This window comes from Mustela erminea, chromosome 3, assembly GCF_009829155.1.
Source record: "Mustela erminea isolate mMusErm1 chromosome 3, mMusErm1.Pri, whole genome shotgun sequence".
Classification (NCBI taxonomy): domain Eukaryota; kingdom Metazoa; phylum Chordata; class Mammalia; order Carnivora; family Mustelidae; genus Mustela; species Mustela erminea.
This window is the reverse complement of record NC_045616.1, coordinates 123,290,735-123,305,944: the sequence shown is the minus strand read 5'-3', so window position 1 is coordinate 123,305,944 and position 15,210 is coordinate 123,290,735. Positions and strand designations below refer to the sequence as shown.

Sequence of the window (15,210 nt, the reverse complement as noted above, 5' to 3'; positions counted from 1 at the left end):
TTGGAGAGAAGATGCACAAATAAAGGGGCACAATGTAAACATAAACAACGTTGAGCACAAAGGAGAAACCACTGTACTATTGTAATTTCAGTCAACTCTATGCCCAACGTGGGTCTTGAACTCACACCACTGAGATCCCTCTTGATGTCATGCCACTGCATGTTCTAAGGACCAAGCCAGCCAGGTGCCCTTTAAATGATACCAAAGTAACAAAATTAAAAAGTTTAAGAAGCACCTTGCAGACTAAAGGTCTACATAAAACACATACTATTTCTGCAGGTACTGACTCAGTTCACGAAGGTGACCCAGCTCTGGCCTTGTTAATGTTTGAACCATGGTATTTCATGGGTAGCTGTGCAAGTCATGCTTTTATCAATGAAAAGGAACAAAAATTTTCTTAATTCAAGAATAAAGCTACATGGGGCGCCTGGGTGGCTCAGTGGGTTAAGCCGCTGCCTTCGGCTCAGGTCATGATCTCAGAGTCCTGGGATCGAGTCCCACATCGGGCTCTCTGCTCAGCAGGGAGCCTGCTTCCTCCTCTCTCTCTGCCTGCCTCTCTGCCTGCTTGTGATCTCTGTCTGTCAAATAAATAAATAAATAAATCTTAAAAAAAAAAAAAAAAGAATAAAGCTACATTTTGTACATTTTGTAAAGCTTTACACCCAACATGGACTTAAACTCACCATCTGGATATCAAGAGCCACATGCTCTACCTGCTCAGCCACCCAGGTGCTCCAGTATTATCATTTTTATTGGCATCAATGGGGTGCCTGGGTGGCACAGTTGGTTAAACATCCTACTCTTGGTTTCAGCTCAGATCCTGATCTCAGGATCCTGAGACTGTAGCATTTCACTCCAAGTTCAACCAGTCTGCTTAATACTCTCCCCACCCCCAGTCTAAAATAAATCAATCTTTAATGGCAAAGAAATGTATATATAAAACATCTATATTTTGTTACAAAGTGTCTTTGGGGAACCAGGAACTGAAAGTAGTTTCATACAGCTGCTAAATTTCATCCTAATATGGAATCTCTCCCCACTTCCTCCAAATAAGATACTATATTGGGAGAACTTGGGATTTGGACCTGAACCATAAATTCCTCTAAAACGTCTCCTTCAGTATTTTTCATCATTTTGACAGAATAGGGTATAACCTACAGATTCCAACTATACTTTTTCACTACCAACCCTCCCCCTGCCGTTCTTGTCTATACTAAAATGAACTATAAAGGGCTCTTTACGTGGACTCTCAATAGGTTGGTTTCCTACTTGCAGGTTTTCCATGCTCTTTTGCTTTCACGAACAGCCCTGGTCTCTAGGCTAGAGCTTAATCGCAACCTCCACTTGACTCCTCAGAGTCCTCTGTGATCCTTCCAAAGAGCACTTGAACTGTACCCGTCCCCTTCCAGTCCTGCAGCTGTTCTCTACCTTCCATAGTCCCATCTTTCAGATTTTTCGTTTGCTCTTCCCCACTCATCTATCAGCTCCCACATCTGTCTACACTTCTACTTTCAACTACAAGTCTTGCATACTCTGGTTGGCCTCCCCACTACGAAGGACATAAATCTCATTTACTGGTTACTTAAACACTTCATCCATCTCCACCTAACTTTTCTCTCCATTCAGAAGTCTCTTAGGGAGCCAGGAGCTCTGGCTCAGGTCTTCCGTGGTACTGACACCAACGAACTGCTCCTAGTACTTAAAACCATCACCATTACAAACATGTCTTCCTAATTTTTGATCCAGATGGGTGTACACAGTAGCCAATAGTAGCAGTTCCTCAAGAAACTTCGAGGGATCAGGTTTGGTAATGGTAAAAGGTAGAAGCAATCAGTTCACCCTGCCAGGCTGATAAAGGGCAGAGACCAAACAACTGAAGTATAAATACCCAGGTCTCTACAGCTTTGGCAAGTTTTCCTTCTCATCATCAAATTCTAGTTACTGTGGGTCCACAGCCTCAGCAAGACACAATGCCATTCAACCACAGCTTGAAACATGCATCAGACAGCTAAGTCTAAGAGCTCTCCTATTGCTCAACATTTTCAGCACTTTTGCCTATGTCCTCAAAACTTGTCTAACAAGCCATTTCAGAAAACCAAGTCATTTTACTTCAACAGGGTACTGTTTGGTAATGCACAGCCTGATTAGATCACCTTACTCTCAACTCATTACCATCTTTGGCCATTTCGAAAAAATAAATACACAAGCCAACTCTGTCAAGGTATAGTCTCTGTCTCACTTTAAAGGGGACAGCATATCAGAGCTAAATGGACACTCTGCTATACCTCATACAGACCTACTCATATTTTGATCAAATTATCCATTTAAAAACTAAGAGAAAACCTAAAATGTTGTTACATACCCATTTGCTCAGTAGAGTCTATAGCAGACTATTGAATTTTCAGGAGCTGGAAGTCTAAGGCACCCTTCTTAGAAGCCCGACAGTTCATTCTACTCAAGCTGAAAGAACCCATTCTCTATTTCAGCAAATGTTAGGGAACACTAGCTTATTGCCTTGGGTTCTAAATCTTGTTATTCTTATTACAATAGAATTCCATTTATAATCATTACAGTATTCTCTGCTTGAAACGTTTTAATTGTGTTGCAAGGACTAGTAGAAATAGGAAAATCTCTTGCTATTTGTTGATGGAAAAAGTTAACACAAACCTCCAAAATGTCATTTGTAGGCTATAGGAGCATGAGCACAACCGTATGGGAGGAGATAACCAGTCTCTCCCTTCATATATATTCTTTTTTATTTTCTTGTTATACCTTCCCAAAACAGAGACATTCAACAGTAGTTAGAATGGCCATCTCCCAACATTAAAAAAAAAACTGCACCCCCCAATGGGTGAACAAAGTAGAGTGGTAACCTAGAGTTCAGCTGGGTAAGCCACTGCGGAGCCTTAAGTGGTGAGGTCTTCCAATTTCAGAGTGATGTGTCTTCAACTTGTATCATTTTAGTGGAAAAACATAATTTAATTTTGGTGAAATGAGATTCATCTCCCGACAGGATTAGTAACAGCATTCACTGAATTTCACATTCTTCTTTTGTGAACTGTGAAGAAAATGAATGGTAGCTAGAAGATCAATGGGATTCCAGCTCCAGCTGCAGGTGGAATGAAGATATACCAGGACAAAAACACCTATATTTTGATTTACAAAGCTAACAGCAGTTTTAAATCTGCAACTTAATTACAGACCAACTACACCACAACCTTTTCAAATGGCAAAAATACAAAAAAGTTAAGTGTTACAAAAATATTTCAGAAAAAGTGCATAGTCTAAGTGCATAGTAAATAAAAGCACTGAAAAATATCTTGCTAGAGGGAGTTCAGCTTGGAAAAGTTATTACCAAAGCTAAACATTTTTATTTTACACAAACTATACTCAAAAATAGCTTTATGAGACTGATTTCTGGCTAAAAGTATCAAAGGGTTTATTAGTCAAGAAACAAATACCTTAACTGACACAGGTGGATAGAAAAGAAACAAATAAGCTGCCTACCCCAAAAGTTCGCACTCGTTAAGTTTTCTGCAGTGTGATGGTGCTAACAGATCCTTTAATAGCAGAATGTGGTAATCATGGGATTAATTATTGCTAAAGTAGTTTTAAAAGAGAAAAAATAAAACTTAAACCTGACACAACCTGACCAAACATGTGTCAATGTAGTTTCAAGGTAATTTTTACAAAATTCCTACATTTACACAACAGGCTTCTGGCAGCATTTTCAGACAAAGGTTCTTTTAATTTATCTTGACATGCTATAAATGAATAAATTACACTATTTAAAGAATTGCTATCAATAAGTTTTTCTTTCTCTTGTGTCAGAGAGAGGCAAGAAAAGAGTGCATTTAAGATTGAGAGGAAGCGCAGGTAACTGAGGGAAAAGAACAGGGGCTCGGGGAGGGTCAGGAATCACATGAACCTCACCCGGTGGGAAGCTCTCCAAGGTTAAGAATCTGCTCAACTCCAATTAACACGAATTTAAAGAAAAACTACAAAATGTTAGTTAAACCCTTTAACGCTTTCATTCTTACTCAAAATCAGTCCAGCTGTGTAGTCTGAGGCTGCAGGAGTTAACACCACCAAGCCCTGGCCGCTGCAGCACTAGGTACTGTGCCTGCAAATCACTACAAAAAGAAAAATGTAAGAATGCCTTTCCCCTTCAGACCAAAAAAAAAAAAGAAAAAAAAAAATCCGAGGAAAAGTTATTAACACTAAATCTAAAATGATTTGCAAAGGAATAGTATGTAACAAATGGCTTGAAGTAGTCTATTAAAAAACTGGGGAGATTTTGATTTCATAGTGAGTCAGCAAGGCATTTTTGTTAAAAAAAAAAATCTCATTTCCTTACAGAAACAGTTTTTAGTTTTTAATGAACTTGTAAACAAAAAATGCTCCCATTTCAAAATAAAAACAAAATCCCAGATCATATAGATGTTTACAGTGATTACATTTATCTAAGCAACATACATACATGTTCAGTTTTAAGATGTTAACTAAATTTGTGACAAATATGCTTTTTTTTTTTTTAATACCAAGAACATTATAGAGTTAATGCAGAGTCCTAAGGATAATCTAGTAGTCACTAAGTTTTTCTTAAGTCTTCACTTTAGATGCTGTTATTTCTAGCACGGGTAAGCAGGCAGAGTCTTTCGTATGCTCAAACACTGGAATCTTTGGTTGCTACCATATCAGCTGGCTTGCAAACAAGAAGCCAACCATTTTAAGAATGTTTTAAGTGAACAACTTGCAAACCCCAGGGATGGATAAACCCTAAGAATGCACAATTGTGAGCATTTACAACCATCACAACTGTGGCTGAAGACTGTTCATGCCGTTCTTCTGAAATGAGATCTCAAAGCAGTATAGTTCAAAATAAAAGATTGTAACAAAAAAATTGGCATATGCACAATTTCTCCACCAATTTGTGTGTGTCAACCATTTAGTTAACTTTTCCACTTGAAAAAATGCAATAGAAAACTGGACACCATGTTTCACTATCTCAGTTAATATTCACAATTACAGCGGCTACAACTCGGGACACGGCATCACCAATGCTGCCCAGAGCCAGTTTATACTGAAATTAAGTTCTTTACACCAAGTAAATGGTTGTTCACAACCACTGGCTAGTGTACATATGAACTAAAATTCCTAGATTTGGGGAGAAACAAATGCTGCTCCGATCATCTGCTCTGCTTCTTCTGTTCCTCAATTCATGCTTAGAAACCTGTTTAAAAAAAAAAAAAAAAATCAAAACAAAAAACAATGTTAAAATTACAAGTTAAAAAATACATATTTTTAAAAAACTACACCCAAAATTAGGAAATTGGGTGAAACTGAGCTAATAATTATTTTAGAGTGGTTGACTCATGTTACATTTTTATCTATTTGAAAATGACTAGAGCTCAATTTTTTAAAATAACAAAAATCCCTTTTCTGTTCTGGAGGCCTTTAGATAGGAGGGGTATAGAATCAGTCTTCCCAGTCACCATGTATTCTCAAGCTAGAGAATTACTGGTGATTTCAATGAGCTTGTTTTGTTTACTTCCATTATCTCCTGTACCTATGTGTTTAAGTATCTATCAAATGAATAAAAAATAGATATCTTTGCCTTAAAACCAGAAAGTATGTAATGTTTTAATCTACTAGTGCAGGAAGGAAACTTTCTGCACATTGTTTCTGAAAGAAGTAAGAAACAATCAGGTTTAATAACAAATGTATGCAACATATAACCGAATTATTCCATGGAACAGAATCCTGGTAAGTATATGACTTTTATACAGAAACCATGTACCTTTCAAAATTCTTTGCTTCCATCAATCACATTACAAAGGTGAGGTTTTGTCCCGGTTTGAAAATATAAACAAATAAGGCCTTGGGGCGGTGTGTGTATGTGTGTGTTTGTCTTTATTTACTAAAGCCTTCCCACCCTATAAAGGATACCCTCCTCCCACACAATTAGACTCTGAGACTTCCACATCCAGGGAGGTTTGAATAGAAAAACAGCTTCAGGTAATAGCTCCATATTCCATCTGTGGCTAAAGACTACTAGAGGAAATGCTGATCTCTATTACCTACAAGTTCCATCTATGGCTAAAGGCAGAAAGGAAATATGCCCACTTCTCACCAACTGCAAAATCCCATCAGTACCACCTCTCTTGTAACAGCCATCCTTCTAGGTGTCTGTGCCCCTTGGTGCACCCTCTTGGTGCAAACTCTTACAGCTGCCTCATTACTGCTCCTTGTAGCTCACTTTGATCTCTCACTTCTTCAGCTCTGACACCATGTTTTTGTTAATCAGTGAACCTCCCCCTTTTTTGTGCTTTTCAAGCATTTGTTGGACCATCTCCAATGGGCTTTGTGGGACAAATAAAAATACTATGCTTCTATAATTTACTTTGCATGAATGTAGGTCCCTCTCTTCCAAGGTAACATCAGACATTTATATACCATTTCTTGGTTAATACTATCTGACTTGGTAACTTAAAGTTTTTCCATCTGAGCGCAGAAAGTTATCTTCATCCACTTAAAAATATATTGGGCTAAAGACCTGAGGACAAACAAGTATCAAAACACTTCTTTCTCTCTCCACATTAACTAATGGGAGTTGGTAAAAAACAGACCTTTGTTGCCTGCCCAAGTACTAAATTCATAAAGCAAATGCCAAAAATGAAAAACAGTGAAACTTTCTAAAAAACGTACTTTGCCACAAGGAATATTATCTATTTGGTGTTTATCACTCAACAGAAGTACCAAGGTAAGCATAAAGAGAACCCCGTCAAACCAAACCTGAATTAAATTTTAAAGTAAGACCATATTCTGTAACCTAATGCCAATGTTAGGAGAGTATTATAAAGCAGATTAAAACTATGAATTAGCTAAAGAGAAATGACCCTTGCCCAGATGAGCATTTAAGTCCCGCAATTATTCTTAAATATGGTTAACAAAAAATGTTTACGCAACTAGAAAATGATTTATCATAGCTATGCAATTACATTATATTGAGCAATTTAATAACTATGTTGAATATCCAAACAGCTTCAAAATGGAAACCACTGTCACTAAAAAGAAGGCTTAAGTTATATTGTCAGTCAAAGTATTAGAAAACTCTCATCTTTAATAGGGACAAAAATTATATCTAGATAAGAATTGTACTGTTCATCTTTTAATCTGATATTTTAGAGATTCCTGGGTCAATTAATGATTACAATTGCTTAGGGGATCAGATAAAGGCTAGCCTAAAAATATTCCCGATAAAAGAGAGCAGAAAGTCAAACGCAGATTTAACTCTTCAGATTGGTCAATGGTAGGATACTCCACCCAGGGATCAATGTTTCTCCAGTGAACTGTCCTAAGATGTTACTGAAGTTTAAGAAAAATCTCAATGGGAGCATTCAGCAGGTATTCAACATTTAATCTTCAAGTGCTGGTATTCTTTTTCCCAGTGTGCATGAGTCCTTTGTTTTTATCTTGTGGTTTAGGTGGTCTCTCCTGGCTTCTGGCTTCTAAAAGTCCCAAAACCCATCTTCACTGCAACAACAGTTAAAATAAGGAATGGATCCCTTTGTTCCTTTAAAATAAAAAAATAAAAAAAAAGAGGAAAAAACAAAGTTAAAACAGAGTTGGATGATCACTGGGACCACTGAGTTAATAGCTACATTTAAGTTTCTTTTCAAATCTGCAAAAGGAAAAAAATGTTTGTATTTATTTCACTATGGAGATTCTCCCCTTCTATACCTTACTCCAAAATATGAAAAGTATACATTAACTTTTATTTGTGAATTCACTTCAGATGTCCCTGATTCTCTCTCTCTCTTTTTTTTTAATAGAACCACAAACTAGTTCAAACAGCTATTTATATAACAGTATGGCTTGGAAGTCTGTGATGGACCTTTGAAATTTCAGGATCCTTTCACAGCAGAAAACCATTTTTTCTAGAAAACATAATTTTTTAAAAGGAGTCTGAAGACAAGATCCATTCTTAAAATGCAATGTCATTTATCAGTCAACTTTTCTACAACATGCCTGTGTGGTTTATTTTGTTGTACAAAAATCAGAATCAGGCTTGGACAATTCTGAACCAGACTGGCACTATAAAAGTTAAAAAAGAAAAGCAAACAACTACAGTAACTTTTCCTAACTAAACTAAAAATGTATTAAAAGTTGGGAAAGATAGAAGATAGATTTTACTTTTATCACTACAAATAAACAAGTTAAGTTTACAAATACACATTACCGCTAAAATGCATTAAAAACAAACAAACAAACAAACAAACAAACCCAGACTAACGATCTGGTTTCTTTTGTCTTCCCTATTACAGAATTCTGAGGTTGTTGAATTTTAAAATACCTGTTACAACTGAGTCCTCCCCAACTGGTAGATGGTCTGCATTATACACCACTGAGACACAGCAACAAACTGTACTCTTCTAGGTCTTCCAACTGTTGTGGTATCCATCCAGACAATCTGACAATTTGAAGTTTTTGACAGGTCCAGCAAGCCTTGGAGATGTGGGCTTCAGATCACCACAAATCAATTCTTGGACACTTCTCTTCACTTCCTGTTGGGTTACTGGGCTCTTTCCTCTCCAGTTGTACTGTCCACAGTGAAAAAAGGCTGACAAAAATTTCAGCAAGCAGATGTAGCTCCCTGGCACTTCTTTAGACTGAGTGTATTCAGAGAAGATCAGTTTCCAGATATATCAAGGTCTTCCCCTGTGATTTGGGTTACGTTGCTGAGTTACCAGCCACGTTCCTAGCAGCAATTGGTGAAGTCAGAAAAAGTTAAGCTAGAGATAAATGGTAGGTGAATCCCAGTTAATACTGGAAGGCAATTCAAGGAAGACCACGGACATGGTAGGAAAATGTGATGGAAAAATACTCCTATCTTCTATCAGCAATCTGACATCCATATATATTATGATAAAACTACACTTGATATCAATGGTTGGAGTAGTGAACAGATGGATTAAGATGATGAGAAAAGAAATGTGAGGAACCAACTTGGCTTCACTACCTTCCGAAATTCTCCCCATCTCTGACCTCAACTAAAGAAATGGTGGATTTAACTGGATTCTGAATGTCCTAAAAGTATTTCCTTTTTCCTTTAGTACTTCTTAATGTCTTGAAAAGTACTCCTCCTGATAATCACATATAGTTGAAAAAAGTGAAATAAATTTCAAAGTGCCTCAGATATGAATCTTTTATTTTTCTCCTTAGTATGTATGAAAACAGTAATCATAATCTCACAGCACATGAGCACTTCAGATTAGTACAGACCATAGCAGGCTTTACAAGAAATGCCTTGTTTCTTAGTTTTAATGGGCTTTGGAATGGAGTATTTCAAAAGATCTTGTCTTTAGAAAAGTAATTAGCAAAGAAGTCTATTACATATAACAAGCCCATCTCAGCTAAGGCAGACTTTAAAGAGTCTTTGGACATTCTTAGTGAACTGCTGAAACAATCTACACTTTTCCATGGAAGAAACATTTGATATAAATTTATCAAAAAATAGAAGTAATATAAATGTTAGTCACCACCACCATTTGGGGGATTTTTCCAGGAATACATATTCCTGCAATATATAGCCCTACTTACTGGAGATTCATTAAGAAACTCAATTCTCTGTGGAAAACCTGAGACTATAACACCATGAACGGAAACTGGTATAATGTATTTAAAAAGCATCTTCTAAAAATTTTAATTAGAAAATGTATTATGGTGTAATCATCATCACTGAAAGCAGATTTCTTGGAATCAGCAAATAGCTGAGCTGAATGAGCTCTTCCTTGAATAAAAAACTACTATACTGGACCTTGACAGAATGTGCTTTCAACCACTCTTATTAATTAGAGACTGAAATCAGGAGTAAGTAATCTAGAGTGACTGTCTTCAAACTACAGACCTCAGAAAAGATTTGGGGTTGGAGTTAAGGAAATGGGCTCTCCATTCTCATTCCATGCCACTCTCAAACCTGCTACACTTTTTTCCTAGCTTCATACCTAGGGGGTTTCATGTGATAGTTGTTTGGGACACTAAGCTCTATAACCAAAACAAATGTTTTCAAGAAGGAAAAGATCAAATACAACTCTGTTGTTTGTATTCTGTGGCATGGCACGTTTTAGCAGCAAGCAGTATTTCACTTGAAATCAAAATATACTACTTTCAAATGTTTCTCTGAAAGTAGTCAATGGTAAGTGTTACATTTTCTGCAAAGTCCAATTCTTCAAAATTTTACAGGTTGGTATTTATGAAAAATGTGTATAAACCCTGGGTCTAACACTGCTACGAAAATTTTGCAAGATTTTCTTTTCTTTCTTTTTTAAAAAATTAAACTCTACCCCCAATGTGGGGCTCAAACTCATGACCCCGAAATCAAGAGCTGCATGCTCTGACTGAGCCAGCTAGGCACCCCAAACATCCTATAAGATTTTTAAGTTGCTTTTATGAAAAATAGTTACAATACAAAATTAAGGATTAAACTTAAGTTTAATTACAATTTCTTTCCAAGGAAACATACTAACTCAGTGGATCCAACTTCTCATCTTTAAGACCTAGATAAGGCAGAACAAAAATTCTTCTTGTTTATTGAGAAAGACACACAGTGGAACCAACTCAAAATAAGGGAATTCTTTCTGAAAGCTGCTGAATGCCTGAAGTGAAATGTTCTATATCAGAGGAGATTTCAATCTAATTTTAGTTCTAGAAACTGCAACTCATGATGATCCTATTATCCCAGCTAGCTTTAGGCAAAAATTGGTTTCATTTTATGAAAAGAAGCAAATACCCTATAAATATCAGGTGTAACAAGTCCTAAGTCTAGAACGTTACACTGGTATGACCATTTCTGAGAGATACTACCTAGCAACCTACCTCATTAAGAGGTTGGCACTGTGATTAGTCATGCAATGATTAAAACACTCAAAAGGGACAATTAAGTCCCAACTGAGATGCAGAGGCAAGCGTTAGTGTCTGCTATCCTGAGCTGAAATTTCATCATCTAAGAACCCCCATTACATTAAGCCTTCAACTGTGAATCCTTCCCAAATACAGAAACATGGAAGAGAAGAATCTCAACTTCATTCCTAATAGATGAGCTGCTGGGATGAGGATGACATCAGTGAATTATACTTCTTGAACAGTATCCTCAGGTTAGTGTCTATTTTTAAATTACAAAACTTTTTAAAAAACACAATACTAAAAATATAGACCCAAAGACTAAGTTCAGACTAAAGCAGTCATTCAGAAATTAAATAATTAGAAAACAAAGACCAAACCTTACCTGCCCACCACTTCCAGAAAGTAGGCAGGTATCAGGAGGTAAGCCCCAGAAAGGGCGGAAAGAAAAACAAAAACAATGAAACTGAGGAGTCGAACTGTAGGGCAACAGTGACAAGAATGGAGCTGTGCCCTAACAGTTCCACTCCTTAGTAGCACTGAGAGTGCCAGAGACAAACTGGAAACAGACTAGTAGTAGTTTGGTGGCATTTGCCCCAAGTTTCTGTTCATTTTGCAAAGCCTAACAGCAGAATTCAATTCCATAACGAGCCCCCAGACCCTGAATATTTCCAAATCTTATAAAAGAGTCCAAAACAAAACAATTGTTTTGACATTAAGAACCTTATGTAGTTAAATAGTCACTAAAAGAGACATCTGGTTTTCAACTTAGGAAAGACGCGTCCAGCTTTTCAGTTATTTGAGCATTTAAAGAGCACAAAGGAGATGCTCTGAAACTGAGAAGATAGACACTTTGGGGGCAATGCCAGACTCACCTCCGGAAATTAGATCATGTTCACAATTTCCCATTTTAAATGCTAAAACATTAACATGCAGAAAAATATTCTTAACACTGTTAGTCTGAAATAAGTCCAAATACCATAACTAACCAGATTCATTATTAAAAATCAACAAGTGTTAGGTCTAGGATTTTGGATTGATTGATTATACCATATTCCCAACACCAAATGTTTATTTTGGAAAGGGTTAATGAATGAGTAAAAAAGATGCAGTTGTTAAAAATGACCCAAAATCCCAAGAGAATGATATAATATATACACACATATATGTATATACATATACATATATATATGAACAAGGACATTTGGGTTTAAAGTTAGTAGTCAAATTTTCCAAGGACGTCTTTTTTTAGAAACACAGAGCCAAATTTTTATTTATTTTAAAACCACCTCCTCGATCTAACACTGTTAGAAATGAATGAATTACCCAATTTTGTATTCAATTTGTTCCCTGTAACGTCACTTGGTTCTTGGCTACTAACCTTTCATGTTACTCTTGGTTTTGTCAGTTTGCTTGCCTGTGGGGGTTTGGGCCTGCTGACCCTGCCCACTTGAAGAGGCTGCCTGCTGTGCTGCTTTCTGCTTTAACATTGTCCAATCAAATGTGTAGTCATATTGGTGGTTCAGGGTCCTGGAAAACATAAAATGACATATGTCAATCCTTTAATAATAGTCTAGTTAAATACTCTATTGAGCTTTCAAGACAGTGAGGGCACTTTCTAAGGCGATCAGAGCATTTTCTCTTACGTATGGTAGCTTCTAGAAGATTTCATTCCATATACATGACTTTTTAACTGTTCAGTTCATTAATTCCACTTTTTACAATTCACAAATGAAGGAGAATGATGTCACCACTTCAGTCAGATGTATTCATTAAGAATAATCTTTTTCAAAAAGAAGCCACCTTTATTACTTTCTTGAAAGAGGCAGGGAGTGAGAATGAACTGCACCATGAACAAAACATGGAATCAAACTGTCAATTATCTAGGGAACCACGCAACCAGGAGGTACCTCCTAAAAACTAATCAGATAAGTTTAAGAACACAAGCTTGTGGGGGAGACGTATATGCTGTTGGCTTGGAAAGACGACTTTCCTGGGGTTAGAAAATTACCCCCAATTCGTACCCTCTTCCAACTAAGTCTTCGGACCACATGTACTTTATTCCCTCCATGCTCAAGACCACTTCTGGGTTGCACCTAGGGAACCCTAGAGTCTGAGACCTGCCTCCACACAATCATAGGCCCCCTAACTATCTTAATTAGTTAATTTTGTTATTAACAAAACAAGCTGTATTGTTATTAACAAAACAACTATAGCCAAGCTGTAGAGTTCCAAGGACCACCAATAATCACTTCTAATATGAATGGCAACTATCGTGGAAAAGTTAGATTCTACTTTGAGTCTGAATCAACAGTTTCTCCATCCTAAACTAAATAAATTCCAAGCACATTTGCACCACAAATGGGAACATGCCAAACTCAGTCTCTTTATTTTTTTTAAAAATATTTTTTAATTAATTCATTAATTTAACAGACAGCGAGCAAGAGCAAGCACATGAGTGAGCAAAAGCAGGGGGAGCGGCAGAGGGAGGAGGCTCCCCATGGAGCAAGGAGCCCGATGTGGGGCTCGATCCCAGGACCCCAGGATCATGACCTGAGCTGAAGGCAGATGCTTAACTGACTGAACCACCCAGGTGCCCCTCTTGTAGTGTTTTTTCCAACTCAGTTTCTTAAAATTTTATTGATATGGGTTAAGCCTGCTTTTAATTTGCTACTTGTCAGAACAGATGTGTTGGGTGGATTTAACTAGTTTCCCTCACTAGAGTCTACAGTCTTAAACACACCCTAAAAACTGACCTGAAGGGGCACCTGGGTGGCTCAGTGGGTTACAGCCTCTGCCTTCGGCTCAGGTCATGATCCCAAGGTCCTGAGTTCAAGCCCTGCATCGGGCTCTCTGCTCAGCCAGGAGCCTGCTTCCCTTCCTCTCTCTGCCCGCCTCTCTTCCTACCCGTGATCTCTGTCTGTCAAATAAATAAATAAAATCTTAAAAAAAAAACAAAACCAAAAACTGACCTGAAAAGAATGCGGAATAGCTGCCTCAGATACATGTAATCCGGGGCTTCCTCAAAGCGCAGCCCACGACAATAGTTTAAGTACATGGCAAATTCTGCAGGAAACCCCTACAAGTTCAAGAGTTAAAACACAAAGTAAAAAAAAAAAAAAACAAGAAAAAGTTTATTTAAGACAGGAAAATAAATAATTAAATACAAGTAAAAAGTGTTTTTGAGGAGTGTTTCACTACTTTGCCACAAGATCTGAGAACTAAACTATAATATGACTTGGTATCCTCATAAATCCTGACCACCTGATCATGTACATCTTTTAATACTGGCAGGGGAAACATGGATCCTTTCCCTACAGTATAACGTTCTTAAATAATCTGGATATCCAACTTGCTATTATTCTATCAGTGTCTAATAATTCAATGGCAACAATGAAGAAATGACCAAATGAATGCCACCAAGGTTCTTTTCCACAACAGGTCAATGAACTGGCACTTTCTCCCCAACTGTGTAATTACTTTATTGGGTGTAACTGTATATACCTATACAAACAGAAAAGTAAAATCACCAAGAGTACAAACATATAGCACAACCACTGTTGTCATACAGATCAATCACGAACAGACTGGGTTTGGATCTGGTTTTTTTCCGTAACATTATCATAATGCATATATAACATGTTCTGTTTTCCCACTAACATTATACTGCAATTATACTTCTGTGTTATTTCCAACTCTTCACAAGCTTCTGAATGGGTTCATAATATCTAGACCAGTGAATACATCATAATTGTTTCCTATAACTATACATTTAGGTGATTAAAGTTTTTCTTTCATGAACATTATTAATAAGTACAGCTGTGGGCATAAACTCTTTACGTGCTCAGCTTCTCAGGAAAGATTCTCAAAAATGTATTTAGCACATCTATAAGCCTACAGATGTTAACCGCCAAAAAGCTTCTGCCAGCAGGAATGTAGAAAATCTCTTCCCACAACCTTCCATTCTGAGAAACTTCTCACATGCAGGAGGTTAAGGTGGGAGAAAATGGACACACTTGCAGTACTTTTACTCACTGCATTGACATAAACAGATTTAATTTTTATGCTACTTCACTGCTCCAAGAGTGGATAGCTGAAGTGATAAATACATTGTACATTTTATTTAAACTCTTAACATGACTTTAAAATTTGTAATATACATTCATGGTCTATGTTAATGTTAAGCAGCATATACCAAATGAATTTGCTTTTATGTGTATCACAAATAGAGCTAAACAACTACAAATCAAATAGTTTACTTCATGCATTCCTACCTTATGAAAACAGGCAAAACCTTATTAACATAAG

The 15,210-nt window shown here is 37.0% G+C and overlaps 1 protein-coding gene across 8 annotated transcripts in view; it reads right to left on the bottom strand.

Moving 5' to 3' along the window:
• Positions 1 to 2,732: 2,732 nt before the first annotated feature.
• The window catches only part of CSNK1A1 (casein kinase 1 alpha 1), a 43,802-nt gene continuing 31,324 nt past the window's right edge, over positions 2,733 to 15,210 (bottom strand). For 2 of the 8 annotated variants that reach the window (XR_004284174.1, XR_004284176.1), the window contains 4 exons: positions 13,875 to 13,981; positions 12,284 to 12,432; positions 8,357 to 10,559; positions 5,308 to 7,576 (listed from right to left, as the gene is read on the bottom strand). Coding sequence is in view for 4 of the 8 variants with exons in the window: in XM_032337358.1 (XP_032193249.1) it covers positions 10,525 to 10,559; positions 12,284 to 12,432; positions 13,875 to 13,981 (291 nt within the window). In the remaining 4 variants the exon portion in view is untranslated. Of the gene's footprint in view, positions 5,234 to 5,307; positions 7,577 to 8,355; positions 10,560 to 12,278; positions 12,433 to 13,874; positions 13,982 to 15,210 lie in introns of those variants that run through there. The other 6 variants (XR_004284175.1, XR_004284177.1, XM_032337361.1 and 3 more) reach the window with 5 other exon arrangements.